General features: G+C 40.5%; 1 protein-coding gene across 1 annotated transcript in view; it reads right to left on the reverse strand.

The window, feature by feature from the left end:
* The window catches only part of LOC122168757 (zinc finger RNA-binding protein-like), a 37704-nt gene that overhangs the window by 15311 nt on the left and 1482 nt on the right, over positions 1–20911 (reverse strand). The window contains 9 exon segments of the mRNA XM_042834313.1: positions 162–307; positions 1296–1415; positions 7304–7497; positions 8401–8701; positions 12074–12265; positions 13720–13967; positions 14691–14909; positions 15626–15770; positions 18142–18424. Of these exon segments, the coding sequence (XP_042690247.1) occupies positions 162–307; positions 1296–1415; positions 7304–7497; positions 8401–8701; positions 12074–12265; positions 13720–13967; positions 14691–14909; positions 15626–15770; positions 18142–18424 (1848 nt within the window).

The following is a 20911-nucleotide window of genomic DNA, read 5'->3' on the forward strand; positions in this document are numbered from 1 at the left end:
AACTGAACACTAATAAACAAAAACCTCGAAGTTTTAATGACAATTTAATTTAAAACAAGACAGTAGAGTTCCCATAAAATTCAAAAGAACAAACTACAGAAGCAGTTAGTTTTAGATTAATGATCTCAGCTTTGTCTCATTTATTGATACAAATGCATTACCTCATTTCCATCCTCCAGCGTTCTTCCTCTTCTCTCCTTCTCCAGTATTCTTCTTTCTGCATCTGTTTCCTCATCTTTTCTTCTTGAATTTTTCTTGCTCGAATACTGGGCTTTACTTCTACTTGTAGATCTGGGTTTACTTTTTTCTAGTTCAGAAAAAAATAAAAAGAATGAAATGTTGGTTTTTCTCTCGTCATCTCAATGTTACAGTTTTTCTGGAATCTTTAACACACGCTGCTTGTCTACAATAAAATCAAGGGGAATAAAATGCAGTTTTAGAACTACAATGAATTAATAGTTGAAGAAATGTGTCCACTATTTTAAAGAAATAACAACATATTACAAACAGCATGAATTCCCTCCTCACCCGCATCAGGATTAAAGCAATTTAAGATGAAAATACTTCATGTAACAGGAAGTAATTTGCTGTTCATTCTGCAACTGGATGACTATTCTGTAGCCTGAAAAAAGAAACATTTCCTCTCAACTACTGCACGCTTCCTGATACTGTTCCTGAAGGATACCTCTTACAGACATATAATTATGAATTACTGAATACATTTTTTCTATTAAATATTTCCTTTCATCCCTTTCATGATTATGCAGGTCCATTACATTTCCTGTGATCACAGTAGATTCTTCCTACATAATTTTATAATAATCAAAATGCAGACTATATGTCAGTCTCTCTCATGAATGTCTCTCTCCATTCATGACTGAAAAAATATCAAACATTTGTTTCTCAAATGTCTCCACAAAGGGTTTATGTGGTCTACTCTGCCAAATACATTAAGCACTATTCTTTTACACCATTTGAAATGAATAGTAAACAACATAAATGAACCTACTGTTGCTTTCATGTCGTACCATATTTTAATGTTGCAAATGTTCCCAAAAGCTATGTTCAAAATATTATTTAAAAAAAAAATCAAAATGCATTTTCACAGTATACATTACTTCTTTAAAAGCTATACTACGAAGAAAATAAACTATAAGGTGAATGTATTTCTTTATCTTTTTATGTAATGTTTAATCATAGCACTTGCATTGGCTATTCTTTAAATGTAAGACCATGCAATTAGTCAGCTGACACCTAGTGGATTTTCAGATAGAAGCATTAGCATTTCTTCTAACCTTATACTGAAGTCTGTGTCGCCTCCCTTTTAAGTGCATCTCCTTGGCATTAGGATCATTAAAACTGCATTCACAAAGTTTACAGTGAAAGCGGATCACCTTTCCTTCATCATTTCTTACCTGGAAAATAAAATTATGACACTTTTAAAATCCAAAATTGATGTTAAAATGAAATTAATTTAGAGACAGTGGATACTGTCTACTCATCTCAACACACACTAAAAAAGTTCACTCAATAACTGAAAGAAGGCAAACTAAAAGACTTTGAGCAGATCAGCTTTAGAGCAGAAGCTCACACCAAGGGACACTTTGCAGAAAGGCAAAACCATGGCAGAAAACCATGAAAAGTAGCACAAGGAGAGCAAGGGAACCCCCTCACTCAAAGGAGTGAGAAGAGCAGAGCCCCTGATGAAAGAAGACTGACACGGTGCAGGTGGAGCCAGGAGTGACATGGCCAAATCCCTGCACATACAAAGGCAGCCCCTAGGGAGCACAGTGACCCAGAGCACTGTGATTAGGATGTGCAAACAGGGCATGGCATGTCAGTAGTGCATGGTGTGGCAGTTTACACAGGCAGGGTGAGCAGGGAGGATGCAGTCTTCCTCCCCACTTGAAGAGACCAGTCCATCTAACACCCATTGCCTTCTCAGTGGAACTAGACAAGCCATGATCTCCACTTGGAGAAAAGCCATTGCCAAGAAGACTAGTAACCCAGACTGAGCACCCATGCAAACATGCAGCTGTCTAGGTCTCTGACTGCAAGGAGTGACTGAGCCTGGCACAAATACTGAGGGGTAATGGGGATACCACCTGTGTGCAGCGTGAACAGATGGATGACCTTCTCAGCCTGGTGACACAGCTAAAGGAGGAGATAGAAAGATTAAGAGCGTGAAAGGGAAACAGATTGGTGGAACTGCTCCCTGACATCCTTGCAAGAGAGGCACCAGGACAACACTGCATTAGCAGTGGATCCCCTACCCTCTCACCACCAGGCAGAAGGAGGGGACTCGGAAGACAAGGAGGAATGGAAACAGGCTCCTGCTCAGGGTGGCAGGTGTCCCTTCTCCTAGTCTACCTCACCTTCCCAGGTGCCCTTGCACATCAGGGAAAATTAATGATGGTGATGATAGGGTTGAGAGCTTATGGGTCAGAATAAAAGCAAAAACCAATAAGACTGACATTATCATGGGAGTCTGCTACAGGCCTCCCAACCAGGATGAAGAGGTGGATGAGACACTTTATAGACAGTCGGGTGAGGTCTCAGTGTCTCTCCTCCTTGGTCTTGTGGGGGACTTCAACTTCCCAGACATCTGCTGGATTTATAATACAGCAGATAGGGAACAGACACAGAGGTTCCTAGAGTGTGTAGGAGACAACTTCCTGACACAGCTGGTGAAGGAGCCAACAAGGGGAAGCAAAATCCTGGACCTGCTGTTTGTTAACAGAAAAGGTCTTGTGGGGGATGTAAAGGTTGGAGGCTGTCTGAGGCATAGTGATCATGAGATGCTAGATTTCTTGATCCTTGTTGAACCACACAGGGGAGTCAGCAGAACTGCCGAACTGCCACTTTGAACTTCCAGAGGGCAGACTTTAGCCTCTTTAGGACCATGGTTGAGAGGATCCCTTGGGAGGTAGTTTTAGAGGGCATGGGAGCTCAGGAAGGCTGGGAATACTTTAAGGAAGTTGTTGCAGTTGCCTACTACAGGAAGTAATTTTAAAGGTGCAGGAGCTGACCATCCCCAAGGATCAGGATAAGGCTGAGGTACTTTGTGAGCGGTACTTGGTGTGGGTGGTACTCGGGCTATGGTGGGTAGGAGATACAGGGGGTGGTTCTAGGTGGTGCTTAACGGGTCATGGGTTCACGGGGTTGTCGCGTGTCACGATATATAGGCGGTTGTTGCGATGATAATTCTCGTGGAGCTGCTAGATCTGTATCACCTTTGAGATCACTGGTTAGGATTTTCATATCCGCCGGTGCCAATGGCAAGAACTGTTGAAGCCATTGTATAGCCCCTATTAAAACCTGTAAGTCATTCAGGGTTGTCACGGCCGTATCTGCCAAGATGACCTTCTGTGGCCGAATCAGGTGCTTCTCCACCAGGGTACCTAAATACTTGATAAGAAACACTCTTTGAGTCTTGTCCTCCCCCACTTTGAGGCCTCTTGCTAACAACCCCTCCCAAAGATCCTTCCCTATGTCGTGCGTTAATTTCTCCCCGGATACCAAAATGTCATACATATAGTGATACATCATGATCTGCAGGTACTTCTCTCGAAAGGGTCTCAGGGCCAAGGCAACATACATCTGACAAATGGTGGGGGAATTTTTCATACCTTGCGGTAGTACAGTCCATTGGTACCGCCTTGCCGGTTCTGCATTGTTAACATCTAGGACCATCATGGCGATCCTAGGTGAATCATCTGGATGCAGAGGAATGCTAAAGAAGCAGTCCTTCAGGTCAACTAGCAGACATTTCCAGGAGTCAGGCACCATGGACGGTAAAGGTAGTCCCAGCTGTAAAGTCCCCATATCTTGTAAAACTGCATTGACTCCTCATAAATCATGCAGCAGTTGCCATTGACCTAACTTCTTTTTGATTACAAAAATAGGGCAATTCCACAGGCTCGTGAATGGTACCAAATTCCCATAGCGACCTCCTGTTTGACTAATTCATTAACAGCTTTAAACTTTTCCAGAGTGAGGGGCCACTGAGAAATCCATACTGGGTCATCACTTTTCCAGGTCATTTTCCAGCAGGTTACTTTCTCAGCAGCCCCAACTAAAAATCCGGACCACCATCTAACTTGCCTCCACTGGAAATGCGCACATCAACAGCAGTAAGTGCGTCGCGTCCAAGCAGCGGAATCAGAATATCCATGACATATGGCCGAGTTGGGCTCAACTCCTTCCAGCTGCCATTGTCATCTTGATAACTAAGAATAACGGGATATACACTACACTGTCCCACCATAGCCCGAGTACCACCCACACTGAGTACCGCCCACACACTTAATGCCTTCTTTGCCTCAGTCTTTAATAGTAAGACTTGTTATTCCCTGGGCACACAGCCCCTTGTGCTGGTAGATAGGGATGGGGAACAGAATAGGCCTTGCATATTCCACAATGAGATGGTTTTAGACCTGCTCTGAAAGCTGGATGCTCACAAGTCCATGGGACTGGATGGATTGCACCCTAGAGTGCTGAGGGAGTTGGCAGATGTGGTTGCCAAGCCACACTCCATCATTCTTTGGCAGTCCTGGCTAACCAGAAATGTCCCGGCAGACTGGAGACTGGCAAATGTGATGCCCATCTTCAAAAAGGGCTGGAAAGATGATTCTGGTAGCTACAGACCTATCAGTCTCATCTTGGTGCCAGGGAAGGAGCCATCATGGACCAATTAAAGGTCAACGAGGGGATCAGGAACTGGGGCTGTTTAGTCTGGGGAAGAGGAGGCTGAGGGGAGACCTTATTGCTCTCTTCCAATACCTGAAAGGTGCTTACAGCAAGACTGAGGCTAGTGACAGGTGACAGGATAAGGGGAAATGGCCTCAAGTTGCGCCAAGGTAAGTTTAGGTTGGATATCAGGAAACACATCTTTACAAAAAGGGTAGTTAAGCACTGAAATAGGCTCCCCAGGGAGGTGGTTGAGTCACCATCCCTGCATGTGTTTAAAAACCATTTTGATGTGGTGCTCAGGGACATGATTTAGCGGAGGGCTGTTAGAATTAGGGTAGTATGGTTAGGTTGCAGTTGGACTTGATGATCTTTAAAGTCTTTTCCAACCTGAGCAATTCTATGATTCTATGATCAGGTATGAAGCCCTGGGACTTGAAGGACTGTTAAGTGAGGAAGGTGAAGAAAGTCCATCCAAAGGGCTGTCTAGCACGAGGCAGTCAAGCCCACGCCTCAAGACAGCCTTGGCTAAGAACAAAAGGAGCGTGATTGTCATAGGCGACTCCATTATGAGGGGAACAAGGCCTGATAAGTTGACTGGACCCTACTCACAGGGAAGTCTGCTGCCTCCCTGGGGCCTAGGTCACGGACATCACATGGAAGCTCCCTAGTCTGGTACAGCCCTCTGATTATTACTCACTTCTGGTATTTCAGGTAGGTAGTGATGAGGTTGCAGGGAGAAGCCTAAGGGCAATTAAGAGGGACTTCAAGGCATTAAGGTGGTTAATTTATGGAACAGAAGCTCAGGTGGTGTTTTCCTCTATGCCTTTGGTAGCAGGGAAAGATATTGAGGAGTGGGAAAACCCACCTGATCAATACATGACTAAGAGGCTGGTGCCATTGAAGGAATTTTGTTTTTTTTTAATCATGGGGCCGTTTACTCAGCACCAAACCTGATGGTGATGGATGGAGTCCACCTGGGTCAAAGTAAGAAAAGGATTCTAGCTCAGGAGTTGGTGGGCCTCACTAAGAGGGCTTTAAACTAGGTTTGAAGTGGGAAGGGGATAAAAACAGGCTTGCTAGGGATGAGCCTAGGGGCAGTATGCCAGGGTCAGGGGTGAAACCAATAGCCCAGCTGAAGTGCATCTACACTAAGACACACAGCACAGGCAATGAACAGGATGAGCTAGAAGCCATTATGCAGCAGTAAAACTGTGACTTTGTTGCCATCACTGAAACATGATGGGATCATTCTCAAAACTGGAATGCCGTAGTGGAGGGCTATAAGCTCTTTAGGAGAGATAGACAAGGAAGGAGGGGTGGTGGGGTGGCTTTCTGTGTTATGGAGTGTTTTGATATCATAGAGCTCAATACTGACAATGATAATGTCGAATTCCGATAGGTAAGAATCGGGGAAAGCCAACAAGGCTGAAATCCTGGTGGGAGTCTGTTATAGACCACCCAACCAGGATGAAGAAACAGATAAAGCGTTCTATAAGCAGTTGAGGAGGGGGTCAGCAAAACTGTTGCCTTGGACTTCTAGAGAACAGACTTCAAATTGTTTAGGATGTTGTTTGGGAGAATCCCTTGGGAGTCAGTCTTGAAGAGCAAAGGAGTCCAGGAAGGCTGGACTTCCCTCAAGAAGGAAGTCTTAAAGGCATAGGAACCAGCTGTCCCCCTGTTCTGTAAGATGAGCCAGAGGGGAAGAAGATTGGCCTGGTTGAAACAAGTAGCTTTTTGTTGAGAGACTCTGGGGAAAAAAAAAGAAAAAAAAAACGAAAAAAAAAAAAAAAAAAAAAAAAAAAGAGTTTATGGTCAGGTTGGATAGTAGGAAAAATTTTTTCTCAGAAAGAGTGGTGAGGTATTGAAATGGGCTGCCCATAGAGGTGGTGGAGTCATCATCCTGGAAGTGGGAATGGTTTTAAACTGAGACGGGGAGGTTTAGGTTAGATATTAGGAGGAAGTTTTTCACTCAGAGGATGGTGAGGCACTGGAACAGGTTGCCCAAGGAGGCTGTGGATGCCCCATCCCTGGAAGCATTCAAGGCCAGGCTGGATGTGGCTCTGGGCAGCCTGGTCTAGTGGTTGGCAATCCTGCACATAGCAGGGGGTTTGAAACTAGATGATCATTATGTTCCTTTTCCACACAGGCCATTCTATGATTCTATGAGGTGTTCAAGAAAGCTGTAGATATAGTACTGACTGATGTGGTTTAGCGGGCAATATTGGTGATAGGTTGATGGTTGAACCTGATGATCTTAGTGGTCTTTTCCAACGTTAATGATTCTGTGATTCTAAAACTCAATTCCACCAGAGACACTATTGTGCTTGGCAATGGAGAAAGAACAGTTTTTCCATTCCAGACACACAACTTGAACCTGAACGTATTGAGTTGAAGTTAATAATTGCAAACCTGCAAATAATGAAAAATTCACATCAGACTGTGATCCTATAGACTTAGTCCACATTTCATGCTACCAAGATGAAGAACACTGAGCTCAAAACAAACATACACAATACAAAAATGTAAACATATGCACAAGCCTTTCCAGGTTCAATGCACGATTAACAATTTTTCACCAAAACAGTTAACACACAATTTTTCATATCAGTACCTCTTCCACATAGTCATGGCCCACAGGCTGGACATCACTTTGCAAGGCAGCAATAGTTGTAGGAGTCCCTGGTTCAGTTGCTGTGTCTGGTTTTACTTCTTGTGTTTGTATCGTGGCAACAGGAGTTGTTTTAACACTTTCAACTGATTTTGTTTCTTCCAGTTTACTTCCTGTTGTCTGAAGCTTATTACCACCTACAAATCAAAATGTTTAAATTTTTAACTTTCATAAAATGAGAACTTGATTACATATGACATGCAGACTGAAGACTTTATTTGCAAGTATCAGTGTTCTGGTCACGGCATTACAAGTCTTTTAAAATTAGTCAAAAATTAAACATACTTAAATTACAAGTAATCAGATAGGGTTTTGTTTTTATATTTTTGTTCTTTTTTAATCAATGATTTTAAAAACATTCAAGTTATTTAAACAATTAATATTAGCTTTTTATTTTAGCATGAAAAACTTTATTGCTTTATATAAGTGCAATTTTCATTATTTATTTTCATGCTTTTTCAGAAGAGATAAGACTGAAAGGGAACAACTCTGAAGATACTGTAATAATCTCTTTCTATCATTAGGTAATTGTTTTTGTAAATGATTGCAAAAAAAGCATATAGTATTTTCATTAGCAAAAGTACTGTGCTCTCACTGTTGCAACTGCATAGATATTTCCTTCAAGAGCAGGATAGCTTATTTTGGAACAGCTACTTCTCATCTCCGAAAGTCTGTCATGCTCATTTCAAAACTTTCCATGTTACACTTTCACTGCTACACGGATATTTCAGTTGCCCAGTTACAAACTGCTAACCTGTCTTAACAGCCCAGGCTATAAACTAAAATTAGGACCAGGTATACTATAAACTGCAATAATCCAGCAGCTATTACATAAGAAACCAAAGCACTCTTATGAAGAAAGGTCAGGTGGAGACAACAGGACAGAAAAAAATATAAAATTGTGAAGCAAAACTTTTATACGCATTTTTATTTTCAGCTATCAGTAATTCTCTTATACATAACAGAGTTACTCATGCATGGTTAACTAATACATTTATGCTAAGATCTTTTTAAAAAAAAAGAATAGGTTAAAGACTGACTTCTGTACTTGCCAACAAAGTTTATTTTTGGTGTAGATGTTTTCTTTACAGCTATATTAGCAGTGATTGAAGATGTTTTGTTGTTGGATGCCATGTTAAGTGGTGTGTTTCCCACAGGAGTAAGAATTTTCACTGCAGAGGATGCAACAGAGGAGTTCACAGTACTGCTGCTAGTTGCCACATTTGAAGCAGAGGCAGCTGGTTTGGAAGCAGATGTGGATGTTGAGGAAGTAGCCTGGGTAACCACATTTGGTTCAGTTGAAGGAATGGGTTTGCCAAGTTTTGTGTGCAATTTTACTACCTATAACAATAAAGAGAAATTCATATAATCTCCCTGGGATAACAAAATATAACTAAATAGTTACTACTTCTTAAGAAGTGATCTTAGCAAAAAAAAAAAGATGGACATGTAAAAATTTTTGTCACTTGTGTAACAAGGAAATTCTTTATTGTCATCTAAGACTGTTTATTTCCATTACAAATTCATACATATACTCCGAAAGCTACGTGGATGAGAACAGAAAGTCAATAAACTAACAAGCCAGTAAAACAGAAGGATGTATTTTGCTCAAACTGTTTCAGTGTTTTGTTCCCTGGTTGCTTTTTCTCCTCTTCAAAAAGAGTAGTAGGTTAAACTGTTTTGGTGCCAAATATTACTTGTAAATAAAAGTTAATTCAAATTCAACAACACTGTCTCTTTTGATCGCTACCTTTTAAGAATATTTGTATGAAAAGAACTGCCAAATTACATAGCAAAACTGATGAGATTCCTTAGATAAATGTTTTTCTCTCTTTTTTTTTTTTAAAAAAAGCACATCTGTAGAGATGATTAAGGAGGATGTGAGAGGTATAATTCAGTGCTCTTCAGAATTCCCAGAAGACTGGGAGGCTTGCCAATGTGACTCTCATCTACAAGAAGGATAGTAAGGAGGATCTGGGGAACTACAGTCCTGTTAGCCTGACCTTGGTGCCAGGGAAGGTTATGGAGCAGATTGTCTTGAGGGAGATCATGCGGCATGTGCGGGACAACCAGGGGATCAGGCCTAGCCAGCACGGGTTCATGAAGGGCAGGTCCTGCTTGACCAACCTGATCTCCTTCTGTGATCTAGTGACCCATCTGGTAGACAAGGGAAAGGCTGTTGATGTGGTCTACCTAGACTTCAGCAAACCCTTTGACACTGTCTCCCACAGTGTTCTCCTGCAGAAGCTCGCAGCCCGTGTCTTGGACAGGTATGCTCTTGGCTGAGTAAGGAACTGGCTAGAAGGCCGGGCCCAGAGAGTGGTGGTGAATGGAGTTAAATCCAGCTGGCGACCAGTCACGAGTGGTGTTCCCCAGGGGTCGGCACTGGGGCCTGTCCTCTACAATATCTTTATTGATGACCTGGATGAGGGCATTGAGTGCACCCTCAGTAAGTTTGCAGATTCCACCAAGTTGGCTGGAAGTGTGGATCTGCCTGGGGGTAGCAAGGCCCTACAGGGGGATATGGACAGGCTGGATAGCTGGGCTGAAGCCAATGGGATGAGGTTCAACAAGGCAAAATGCCGGGTCCTGCACTTTGGCCACAACAACCCCAGGCAACCCTACAGGCCTGGGGAGGAGTGGCTGGAAAACTGCCTGATGGAAAGGGACCTTGGTGCACTGGTGGAAAGTTGGCTGAATATGAGTCAGCAGTATGCCTGGGTGACCAGGAAGGCCAATGGCATCCTGGCTTGCATCAGTAACAGTGTTGTCAGAGGGAACAGGGAAGAGATTGTCCCCCTGTACTCAGCACTGGTGAGGCCGCACCTGGAATACTGTGTCCAGTTTTGGGCCCCTCACTGCAAGAAAGACATTGAGGCCCTGGAGTGAGTTCAAAGAAGGGCGACAAAGCTGGTAAGGGGTCTGGAGCACAGGCCTTATGAGGAGCGGCTGAAGGAGCTGGGAATGTTCAGCCTGGAGAAGAGGAGGCTGAGGGGAGACCTTATTGCTCTCTATAACCACCTGAAGGGAGGTTGTAGTGAGCTGGGGGTCGGCCTCTTCTCTCATGTAACTAGTGAGAGGACTAGTGGGAATGGCTTCAAGCTGTGCCAGGGGAGATTTAGGCTGGATGTTAGGAAATACTGCTTCTCTGAAAGAGTGGCCAGGCAGTGGAATGGGCTGCCCAGGGAGGTGGTGGAGTCACCAACCCTGGAGGTGTTCAAGGAACGTTTGGATTTTGTGTTGAGGGACGTGGTTTAGTGAGAACTGTTGGTGATAGGTGGATGGTTGGACTGGATGATCTTGAAGGTCTTTTCCAACCTTGGTGATTCTGTGATTCATAGAAAGCAAAGAGATACATGCTTATTCTTAAAAGTGCTGCTTAAGGATAAAATAGTACTACATTTGGTGACCACTGACCGTCACCTGTGAAAGAAATGCAAGTGTTTCAAAAAGCCAAACATACAGAATGAGAACTAAAGATTGGGAAAGATTTCAAAGTAGCAAAAAAAAAGTCAGCTAGACGCACCTTTAATGCAAACATGTTTAGGCAATGATAATGTGTGTACAACAGTACACATACACTTCTTAGTTTTTACTGCCTATCTATCTATCGGGAAGAGAAAGCTACATCCAAATGTATGAGGACAATATATACCATGCCATATACCTATGCAATTACTAGACACAACCCAAAACTTTAATAACGTAAAGTATTTATGAAAGAAAGAACACTATGCAAGTCTATCTAAATTATAACATTTGCTCTTAATCATAGAAAAATAGAATGGTTTGGGTTGGAAGGGACCCTTACAATTATCTAGTTCCAACCCCCCTACTATAGGTAGGGATGCCTCCCTTTAGACCCCCACAGCCCCATCCAGCCTGGCCTTGAATGCTTCCAGGGAGAGGGCATTCACCACCTCTCTGTCCAACCTGTTCTAGTGTCTCACCACCCTCACAATAAAGAATTTCTTCCTAATATCTAGTCTAAATCTACCCTCTTCCAGTTTAAAACCTTTTCTCCTTGTCCAGTCACTACATAGTCTTCTAAAAAGTCCCTCCCCAGCTTTTCTGTAGGCCCCCTTCAGGTACTGGAAGGCCGCTATAAGGTTCCCACTGGAAGCTCTCTCAGCCTGTCCTCGTAGGAGGGGCGCACTCTAGCCCTTTGATTATCTTCATGGCCCTCCTCTGGACCTGCTCCAACAGCTCAATGCCCTTCTTGTGTTGGGGTCTTCCACTCATTATAAAGTTCCTTGCCACCCATATGTCTATTTTCTTTGCAAGACATACCAAGGAGTGATACATAATAGTCCTGTCCATTGGCAATGACTCAGCTTACAGCATTTCAAAGCATACTGTGAACTTCACAGCATCAGACAACTACTGACAGAAGTCTTGGAAAGAGGGGGGACAAGTATGCTACTGCATGTCCTTACTGACTCTCTTCCTCACTTTATTCTACCTTTTGATCCTAAGATTTTCATACTTTTCCAAATATATATTCTTCTCACTGACACAGTGGCAGTATTTTTCCCCTTTCTCCCCAAAATGCCCAATCTAATAGCGAGCTTAATTTTACATTTGAAACAAAAAGCAGAACACTGTTAAAATTATTCAAAATATATTGTTTCTGCTCATTTTCTCCCCTCTAAGATGAAGGGGAAAAAAAAGTACAACTGACTTGCGTAATAAAAACAAGAAAAAAGCTCTTACTTTCTGATGCTTGGCTCCTCGAATATGGGCAGCATATGCATCTGCTCCTGTACAAGACACATCACAAAGCTCACAGCGCAACTGATTCTGAGTTCCACGAGCAGAAGTGCTGCTGTTATTGGTGTTCTGGGAAGCTTTTAATGCTGTTTCTTTCTTTTTGTGTTTCTGGCCTTCTAAATGTTCTTTGTAAGTCTGTTTAAATAAATAATACACACACAGCTGCCTTTATAGTGCATGTTCATCATTCATGTGAATACATGTAGTATAGAAAATAGCATAAAATACATGCTTTGTTTTGCAAGAGGTACTTGCTATGCTAACATTTCTTTCATATGACATGCTCTAAGGCATAAGCATGCTACTTGATAGACAAATTTTCGTCTTCTTGTGGTTTTGTGATTTTTGTTGTCGGTATTCCACGTCAGAACATCATGTAAAACAGTGGGAGTTAAAGAGTTAATGTTCTGGTTCCGTGGACTGCCTTTCTTGGGCGTTCTGGGTTCTCAGAAGGGAGGGATGGCATTCCCAGAAGACTTGACACAATTTTTTTTTTTTTTTTTTTTTTTTTAAAAAAAAAAAAAAGACCCATCTGCTATCTCCCTACCCTTCTCCCTCTCCCAGAGAGCACGGCTCGCAAGTGCCTTGCCTCATTAGCCACAGGCCGGGGCCAGCCTCGAAGTGCCACAAAAGGCGGGGGAGTTTGTTGTTTTTTTTTTTTTTTTCCCCCCCCTCTCTTTTGTCTCTTTCTGGGCTTGTGCCCCTGTCACCGACTCAGATCTAGAGATAACTCCGTGACACTTCTCCTCCACCAGAATTCCATTTTTAGAGATAATACAGTCTGAGTTTTCCTCACCTACCTCCTCACTTCTTCAATCGAGTACTGTTCAAAAGATAATGCTATTGAAAACTTGATATAATCACAAAACTGCATCTCAGTTGCAGTTTCCTGCATTGCACTGAGTTAGTCTTGATTTGGAATTTTCCTCAATCTGTATGATGACGGTGCTTAAGTGTACTCTGAGAACTAAAAAAAATTGATTCAAAAGAAGGTAGCACATAAAGCTGTACTGAAAATGAAATGCAGTCGAGATTTGCTCTTATACCAACGTTGGCAACCTAGAGAATAGACAGTGGGAAATAACAGTAGATTTACTGAAAGAACTGTTTATCCTAATGATAGATTTACTTAAAGAACTGTTTATCGTAACACACAAAAAAAGTGCATGAACTGATATCTACTTTTTACACACTTGTACCCACTGTGAAACTAAACTGGGATGATGGAATACAATGAGAAATAAATTTTCAGGCTTACCATAAACAAAATTGGTATACTTAAGTAGTTTTGAAAACAAGTATTTTCTAAGAAGTTTGCTATGCTTAAACAGCAAATCAAATTCAAAGTTTATAATACTTCTGGAGTCTAAAGTATAGTTGAAGTTTCTCTGTACAATCCAATGGGATGCACCTTTTCAACTTCTCATAATAAATCAATAATAGCACACACTTTCATTTAATTATTCCTTTAGTAAAATTACAAAATTGGGTCCTTAAAAATTAACAAATATTCTTAAAGGGGTCAGTTTTTTTTTAGCTGAAGAAATTATGACTAACATGTATTACAGAACATTACATAATATAGGTACCTGTGGTCCAGCACAGCTGATCTTACAAACATCACAGTAGTGGATCTGGGGTGGTTTGGGAGGTTGTTTTGGTTTCAGTTGCTTATTTTGGAATGGTGCCTTTTTAGTAAAGGTGGTCCCTGTCCAAGCAGCTGTTGCAGCAGCAGCAGCAGCTGCTGCTGCCGCCGCTTGTTTCTGTTGCTGCTGCTGCTGGTAATAGGACGATGCAGCTGAATACACTGCAGCTTCATAGCCAGAATAAGAGGTACCTCAAATATAAAAACAAAATAAATATTACATCAAGTATCAATTACATAACACACTAATTGCAAGCATGCTGCATAATAGAGATGGAGGGGCAGAGCAGGAAATAAACTATTTATCAATATCTTGTTATGCAGTCTGCTTTTGTTGATGCTTCACAGTACACAAATACATAGCCTACCACTTATCAGGAATATATTTTATTTTAGGCACATCTTTGCAGATGCACAGTTATGTTGTTGAATATATCAAAGGATCCCTATAGAGTATGTGAAAATTCTTGATTTATCTGGTAAGATATTCAACAAGAATAAAATATTTATCAAAGGTCAGTTGAAGTAAACAGTCTTTCAAAACCAGATTTACTGTTCAATATTCAAAATGAAGATGACAGAGATTATGCAGGAGAGGGGAAAAAAAATATGAATACAAAAGATAGAACTGCTAGTGCAGTAAGTCACAAAGCACTGTGCCACATAGCTTTGTCAATACCTTGTATATTTTCATGTAATAAAAAGGCATATTTAAGCATCAAACCTCTTTTAAAGACAAATCGTTATACTGGCAAAATATTTTTATGTAGCTGGTTGATACTTCTTGGTAGACTATGATGTAACAGAAAACAAAATACTAAAATTCTGAGTATTTAATTAATTTAATTATTTGATTAATTTAATCTTCCATAACAATTGCAAAGATACCAGCAGCATAATATGCAAAATTCTTACCAGAGTAAGTAACTGCTGTTGTACTGTATGTTGCACTTTGAGTATAGGATGGAACAACAGTAGCTGCAGCTGCTACTGGCTGCACAGTAGAAGATACTGGATATATGGAAAAAGTAGTTGTTGCTGGACTTGGGGTTGCAGGTTTTATAGCTGTCACTTGTCGTGTTTGCTGGGCTTGGGTATATTGAGTTGCCCCTTGGCTGTATCCTACTTTTGAAGCTAAATAGGAAAGAAAATATAAGCGTACAAACATAGATAAGCTTCAGTTGATTTAAATGCAAACCCTATTAAGTAATGTTAACAATACCTTATGATATTCTGGGGAATAAATATAATAAACGGAGGTGGTTTTTTGGTCGGTTCCTTCTGTTGTTTGGGTTGGGTTTTTTTGTTTGTTTGTTTTTGTTGTATTGTTTTGATTTGCTTGTTTGGTTTTTTTGTTTGTTTTTTATTCAGTTGTAGTTATGGATCATGATGTCTCAGGTCACATTAGTACATTTAAACTTGTATCTTAACATAAAAAAATTATTTTATGCTTTGTAGCAGTCACAATACCAATGATTAAAGAACTACATACATTAAGTAACTACAGAACTGCAAAATCAAAATCTAACCAAATTATCATCTAAAATTACCATTGACTATTTGCACCTAATTTGGCAAACTTTCTAGGAAAATCGGCAAAAAGTTTGCCTAAAAATATGTTTTGACTATATTTAATAATATTACAAAACTCAAAGATAGTTACTTTCAGCAATGTCCCAACAACATTCAAGTTCTAGATGCAGCATATTGTTCTACACATTGACAGGGATTAAATGAGAAAGCTAAGAAAAAAAAGCCTGGGTTATATCATATATTCAAAGATATTTTTTAAGGTATTAAAGTAGTACTCACAATACATAATGTCAGAAGTATTGGAGCATGCAACCCACCTGTCTGGTAGTATGATTCAGCTACTGAAGGTTGAGGCTGGGCAGCAGCAGCCACAGCTACAGCAGTTGCTGTCGTCTGTTGATAATATTGTTTGCTGTCATAAGCTACAGCTGGGGCAGTAGATCGAACATAAGAATAGGAATCCTATAAATTAAAAAGGGAAAAAAAAAAAAAAAACAAACAAACAGCGAATATCCCCTTAAAATATGATTCTGGAGTAATAAAGATCATTAGCAGAGTAAAAAAAAAAATCAACAACAATGTATTTCCTTTTAGTCTACGCTAAAAGATTAAAAAAAAAAAAAAAAAAAATAAAAAAAAAAAACAAGGTTTACTTACAGAGAAAATGTATACACATATATACATTAAAGAAATTAAATTTGTTTACAAATGCTACAGGACTGAAAACAAACCTGATTAAGTTTTTCAGACTTAATATAAAATTTATCTCATGCTTTTAAATCACTCTCCTTTCCAAATTAATTTTGTAACTGAAAAGCAACTACTTTTGTTAATTTTTCAAAGTGACTATATTAAATTTGTATAAAATATGAAGGAAAAAACAATATACATCTCCACAAAATGTGAATTTCTACAAACCACAATAAAGTCACAAGTTTACAAACATCACCCTATATTGGCCTTAAAAATCCCATAATATATATATATTTTTTTTCGGTTATATTTCCTAGAGTATGAAAGTCATACTTTTAAAGCCTTCTTCATTTTTTGAAATATCAACTATTTCAAGCCACAACTAGTCTAGAAGGGCAAGATGAGTAGCCCATTCAACACATCCAGAACTCAAAAGATGGATAGTAAGCTTAGAAAAAGGAGAGTCTGGAAACAACTATATGCGTGTACATATATTTTCCCATCCTTATCATATTTATGGTAAAGTATGAGTAGCTGATGAACTGATGGGTAACAGCATGAGCTACATGTGAACTACACATAAAATTTATTTTTATTTCCAATAAATACAGCAATAGAATTTTCACCCAACCTGTATAAAAGTGGAATTATTTTCCCTTAATTTAAGGGATACTCTTTACTGTCTGAATACATCCAATAACTGACTAGTTATTAGTTACCTTGTAACTATGAGTGTATGTGCAACTGGTAGTACTCCTATGTTAAAATTCATTACCATATGTAACACATTTTAAAATCTGTACAAAAGAACTGATAACATACAGCAACAGCATAGTCCAAACAAAAATACTAATTAGAATCTATATGTGTTGATAATTTTATGACTAATATGTTAAAGAAAGATGTACTATTTCAACGTCCTCTGTCTCACTAGTAAATGCAAATTTTAAATATGAGCCATGCAAAAAAAAAATTAGGTAACTTACGTGTATAAACACACTTGCCTAGAGATATCTACTGAAGACTTGGACTAACAAATGCTAATGTAGAAAAAAAGCTGATAAAAATACAAATAAAGTTCACATTTCCAACTCAAAACTACTCAGTCATGTAAAACTCCTCCTCTTTCTGCATCTAAATTGTCTGATTTAAACCAATGGACTAGAGTTACTGATGTGCATATATGCTTACATTAAGTGAATCTAGATAGATAGGAAAAACTGCAGCTTTTTGCTCTCTTCAAAAATCTGAACAGGAGTAAGCACATGTTAAAAAGTCCCCAGATAACTTCTACAAACTGATATCTTCCAATTGCAAAATTAATGCAGCACTCTGATTTATACTGCAAGTTTATTTATTTTTGAACTGAGAAGGAATACAGTTCACTAACAGACTGCTTCATGCTACATTTAAGCCAGTGCAAGAATGGGAACTTATCCGAGGTGCCAACACGTCTCTCCTCACAGCCTTGCAGTGATCCCACCTTGCATTGGCATCACAACTGTGCAGAAGCAAGGAATTTTAACTTAGCCTCTTAATCTTATGGAAAGCCACTCCTTTTTTGATTTGTTAGTTTTATGTGGAATTTTTCCTGAATTGACCCATCAAAACACTGGCTACTGATGGATTCAATAGAAGTGTCAACAGAAGTCAGGGCAAGATGAAAATAGAGAAACAGCTCTCTTTTGTGGCAATCTGTACTCACATAAAGTTAGGCACCCAGGAATCTAATAAGGGAACTATTTCTATCTCTCATTTAATTTTTTAATTGAAACATTTTATTCAGTCAGTTCCATGACACAGTTTACCACATGCTACTTGAAAAACTAGATGAGTCAAGGCAGTACTATTGTTCTTAGCAGCAGTTCACAAAATCACTTGGAGGTAAACATCAGTTCATTGCTTATTGTGTGAAAGTCTAAATCTTAGATCCTGCAGTAGCACTGCAGATAATCCTCTATATGGGTCACGATACTAGTCACTTCACACTATCAGTTATAGCTACTGAGTAATTTGAACACAGTTTTTCATAGAAGAAAAAAATACAAATACCATTACATTCTCTCACCCAAACAGGCCTCTTCCTTTTAACATATAGTTTAAAAACCATAAAACAATAGCAATTCTTTTTTAAACACACCTGGTAATTCTGCGTAGTGACAGGAGGTGGTGGTGGTGGAGCTTCTTGTTGTCTCTGTGTATAACCATAATCTGTAGCTGTGTGCGCTGTAGGATAGCCTCCATATGCAGCAGCTGTTGCAGCAGCTGCAACAGCCACAGGAGCAGGCCTGGCTACTGCAACTGTAGCTGCTGCTGGTGCGTAGGCTGCAGTAACTGTGTGCGCAGCAACTGGTGCCTGGTGGACAGTGTAGCTAGCAACTGTAGTTGGATGGGAATAGGCTACACCCGAAGCTGGCTGCTGGCTATATGGGAAAAAGACAGCAAGTAAATAATTAGATTAGTTCAACATACTAAGCTAATGCCTCCACATTTCAAAATCTGAGATTTGATTAATACTTATCTGTTCTACTAATAAACCAGTAATAGATATCTACCAACACATATGCTCCAATGACTTCTATTACCTCTCTTCCACTCCCATTAAAAAAACTATATTATTTTGAAGTTTCTGTGGAAACTGAAATATCAAGTGGGAGATTGTGGGAATACAAGAAAGACTGTTCAGAGCAGAAGCTTCAGAGCAAGATGAACGGCATGAGAAAGCAACAATGAGAACCAAGGACATCTCCAGAAGAGGAAAAATCAAAGTCATGTAAGCTGCATGATGGCTGTGTGATGATGACCCTGGTTGGAGGAAAGGTGCATGGCTAGGAATGGCTCATGACTCTGATTGGATAAGTGGCTGCATGCACGGTTAAGGAATGCTTGTGGAATGTTTTGTTGACATATAAAGGCGGGTGGAAAAGTTACAAGAGAAAACTTTTGAATGTATATAAGGCATGTTAGAACCTGCAACAAACAATTTGGATCGTTCACATCTGAGTCCATGCCTCAGACGCTGCAAATGGCAAATCAAGCCGAGGCTGAGTGAACCTGGTCCAGCAGCACCACCTGAATGAACTATGGAGAGATTGTTTTGCACACGCCCATCAACATTCTGCGGGACAGAAGGTGAGCAGTCAGGAACTATGGGGAGTTCACTAACGAAGAAGCAACAAGTAAATCTCCAAGTATTATGGAGAATTTTAAAGTTTCAGAATCGACCTGTATCTACCTCAGCATTAGCTACTTTTCTTGACTGAATATTCACAAATATCCTCAAGTTTCCGATAACTGGGTTTTCTTTTGATGGGGCGGTTTGGGACAAAATTGGCACAGATCTCTGGGTGGCTGCAACTACTACAGATAAAACAGCTGCTAAACTTTTACCTGTTTGGCACCAAATATCGGAAGCGCTCAAACAAATCTAACAAGAAAGGTCAAATTCTTCTGACCGTCCCTCATCGCCCTCCTCCTCACCCCTGCCGCTGCCCCTTGGTGCAGGAAACAGCTCCTGCCCGGACCCAATCTGCGACTCCAACCCCACCCCTGGCCAGGGAGAAGAAAAATCATGGCCCCTGGAAAGCGCTGCTGCCTCTGCTGTGAGGCGTCCGCAGCCATGCAGCCCTGCATCCACAGCCCGCTCTGGAGTGTCCCTGCCACACTCTGGCCCCCCAACATTGCTCACCGTGACATTTCTCACTTTACAAACTGCTATGGCTGACTATACTGGACAAATCTCCACTCATCCCCACAAACATCAGTTACTGCATAATTTGAGTGATGTATCCCTTACTATGAATGTTTTACTTTCACATGTTCCAATACCTAATGCTGTTACTGTATTTACAGATGGCTATGGCGAGACACATAGAACAGTGGTTATCTGGTGTATGCCTGCTTTACAGTGGCGATCAGACGTGTATATTGTTGATAGGTCAATTCAAGCCATAGAACTTGCTGCAGTAGCTCGAGCTTTTCAAATTTTTGCAGAACAAAAGCTTAATATAATAACCAACTGTCATGGTTTTGTGATTCTCGGTTTTCGGTATTCCACATCATAACATCATGTGGGGCACCAGGAGTTTAACTGTTAATGCTCAAGTTCTGGGTACCTGCCCAGAAGAAGAGAAGAACTACATTCCCCAGGGGACTTTGCGGTCAGGGAGAGGAGGTTTAACTCCTGGCAAGGTCACCTGATGCACTCTTTTTCATCCACTCTTCTTTGTCGGCTCTCCTCCCGTCTCCCTGCTGCTCAACTGGACTGCGCATCTCACCTCAGCGTTGTGGTGAGGGCTATCCACCCTTTCAGACATTCTCTCTCTCATTATATTTGATTTATTAGCTTCAATTCTGATTATATTGTATTATAGTGTGTTATCTTGCATTCTGATACTATATTTAGTAAATTAGTTTGTTTCTCCTCAGATCGTTGCTGATGTTTTTAATTATTTTGGGGTCCCCTTTTTCCCTTTTCCGGAGGTGCAGATCCGCGGATCCCTCCGCCCCACTCGTCACGGAACCAGGCTGAACCAGCCTGTAAACCGTTGACATTCTTGGTGGAGAATGCAGGCATAGGTTGTTTTTTAGATTTTTAGAACAAATCTCTCTCTGCTCTCGGAGAGCTTCGTCGGGAAAGTTTATCTTTTTCACTGGTGCTCACTGAAAACTTGACCTTGAAGGTCTAGGCGGACTGCCAGTGTTCTGGGCTATTTTGTAAACTTTGAGCACTGCTATCTTGCTTCTGTAGAGAGAGAAAAAAAAGTATTTTCTCTTCTAAAAGTGCCTTTCAAGTGTCTGCATACCATTGTTTTTTCTTTTCTAATGCTCAAAACATACTGGGCCTTAATTAAGTTTGCCACTTTGCTCTATGGAGCAATAGGCATATACAATCAACTGAAAACACTGAT

Source organism: Centrocercus urophasianus, unplaced genomic scaffold (assembly GCF_019232065.1).
Source record: "Centrocercus urophasianus isolate 14NV4802_14NV808 unplaced genomic scaffold, USGS_Curo_1.0 seq_458, whole genome shotgun sequence".
Lineage (NCBI taxonomy): Eukaryota > Metazoa > Chordata > Aves > Galliformes > Phasianidae > Centrocercus > Centrocercus urophasianus.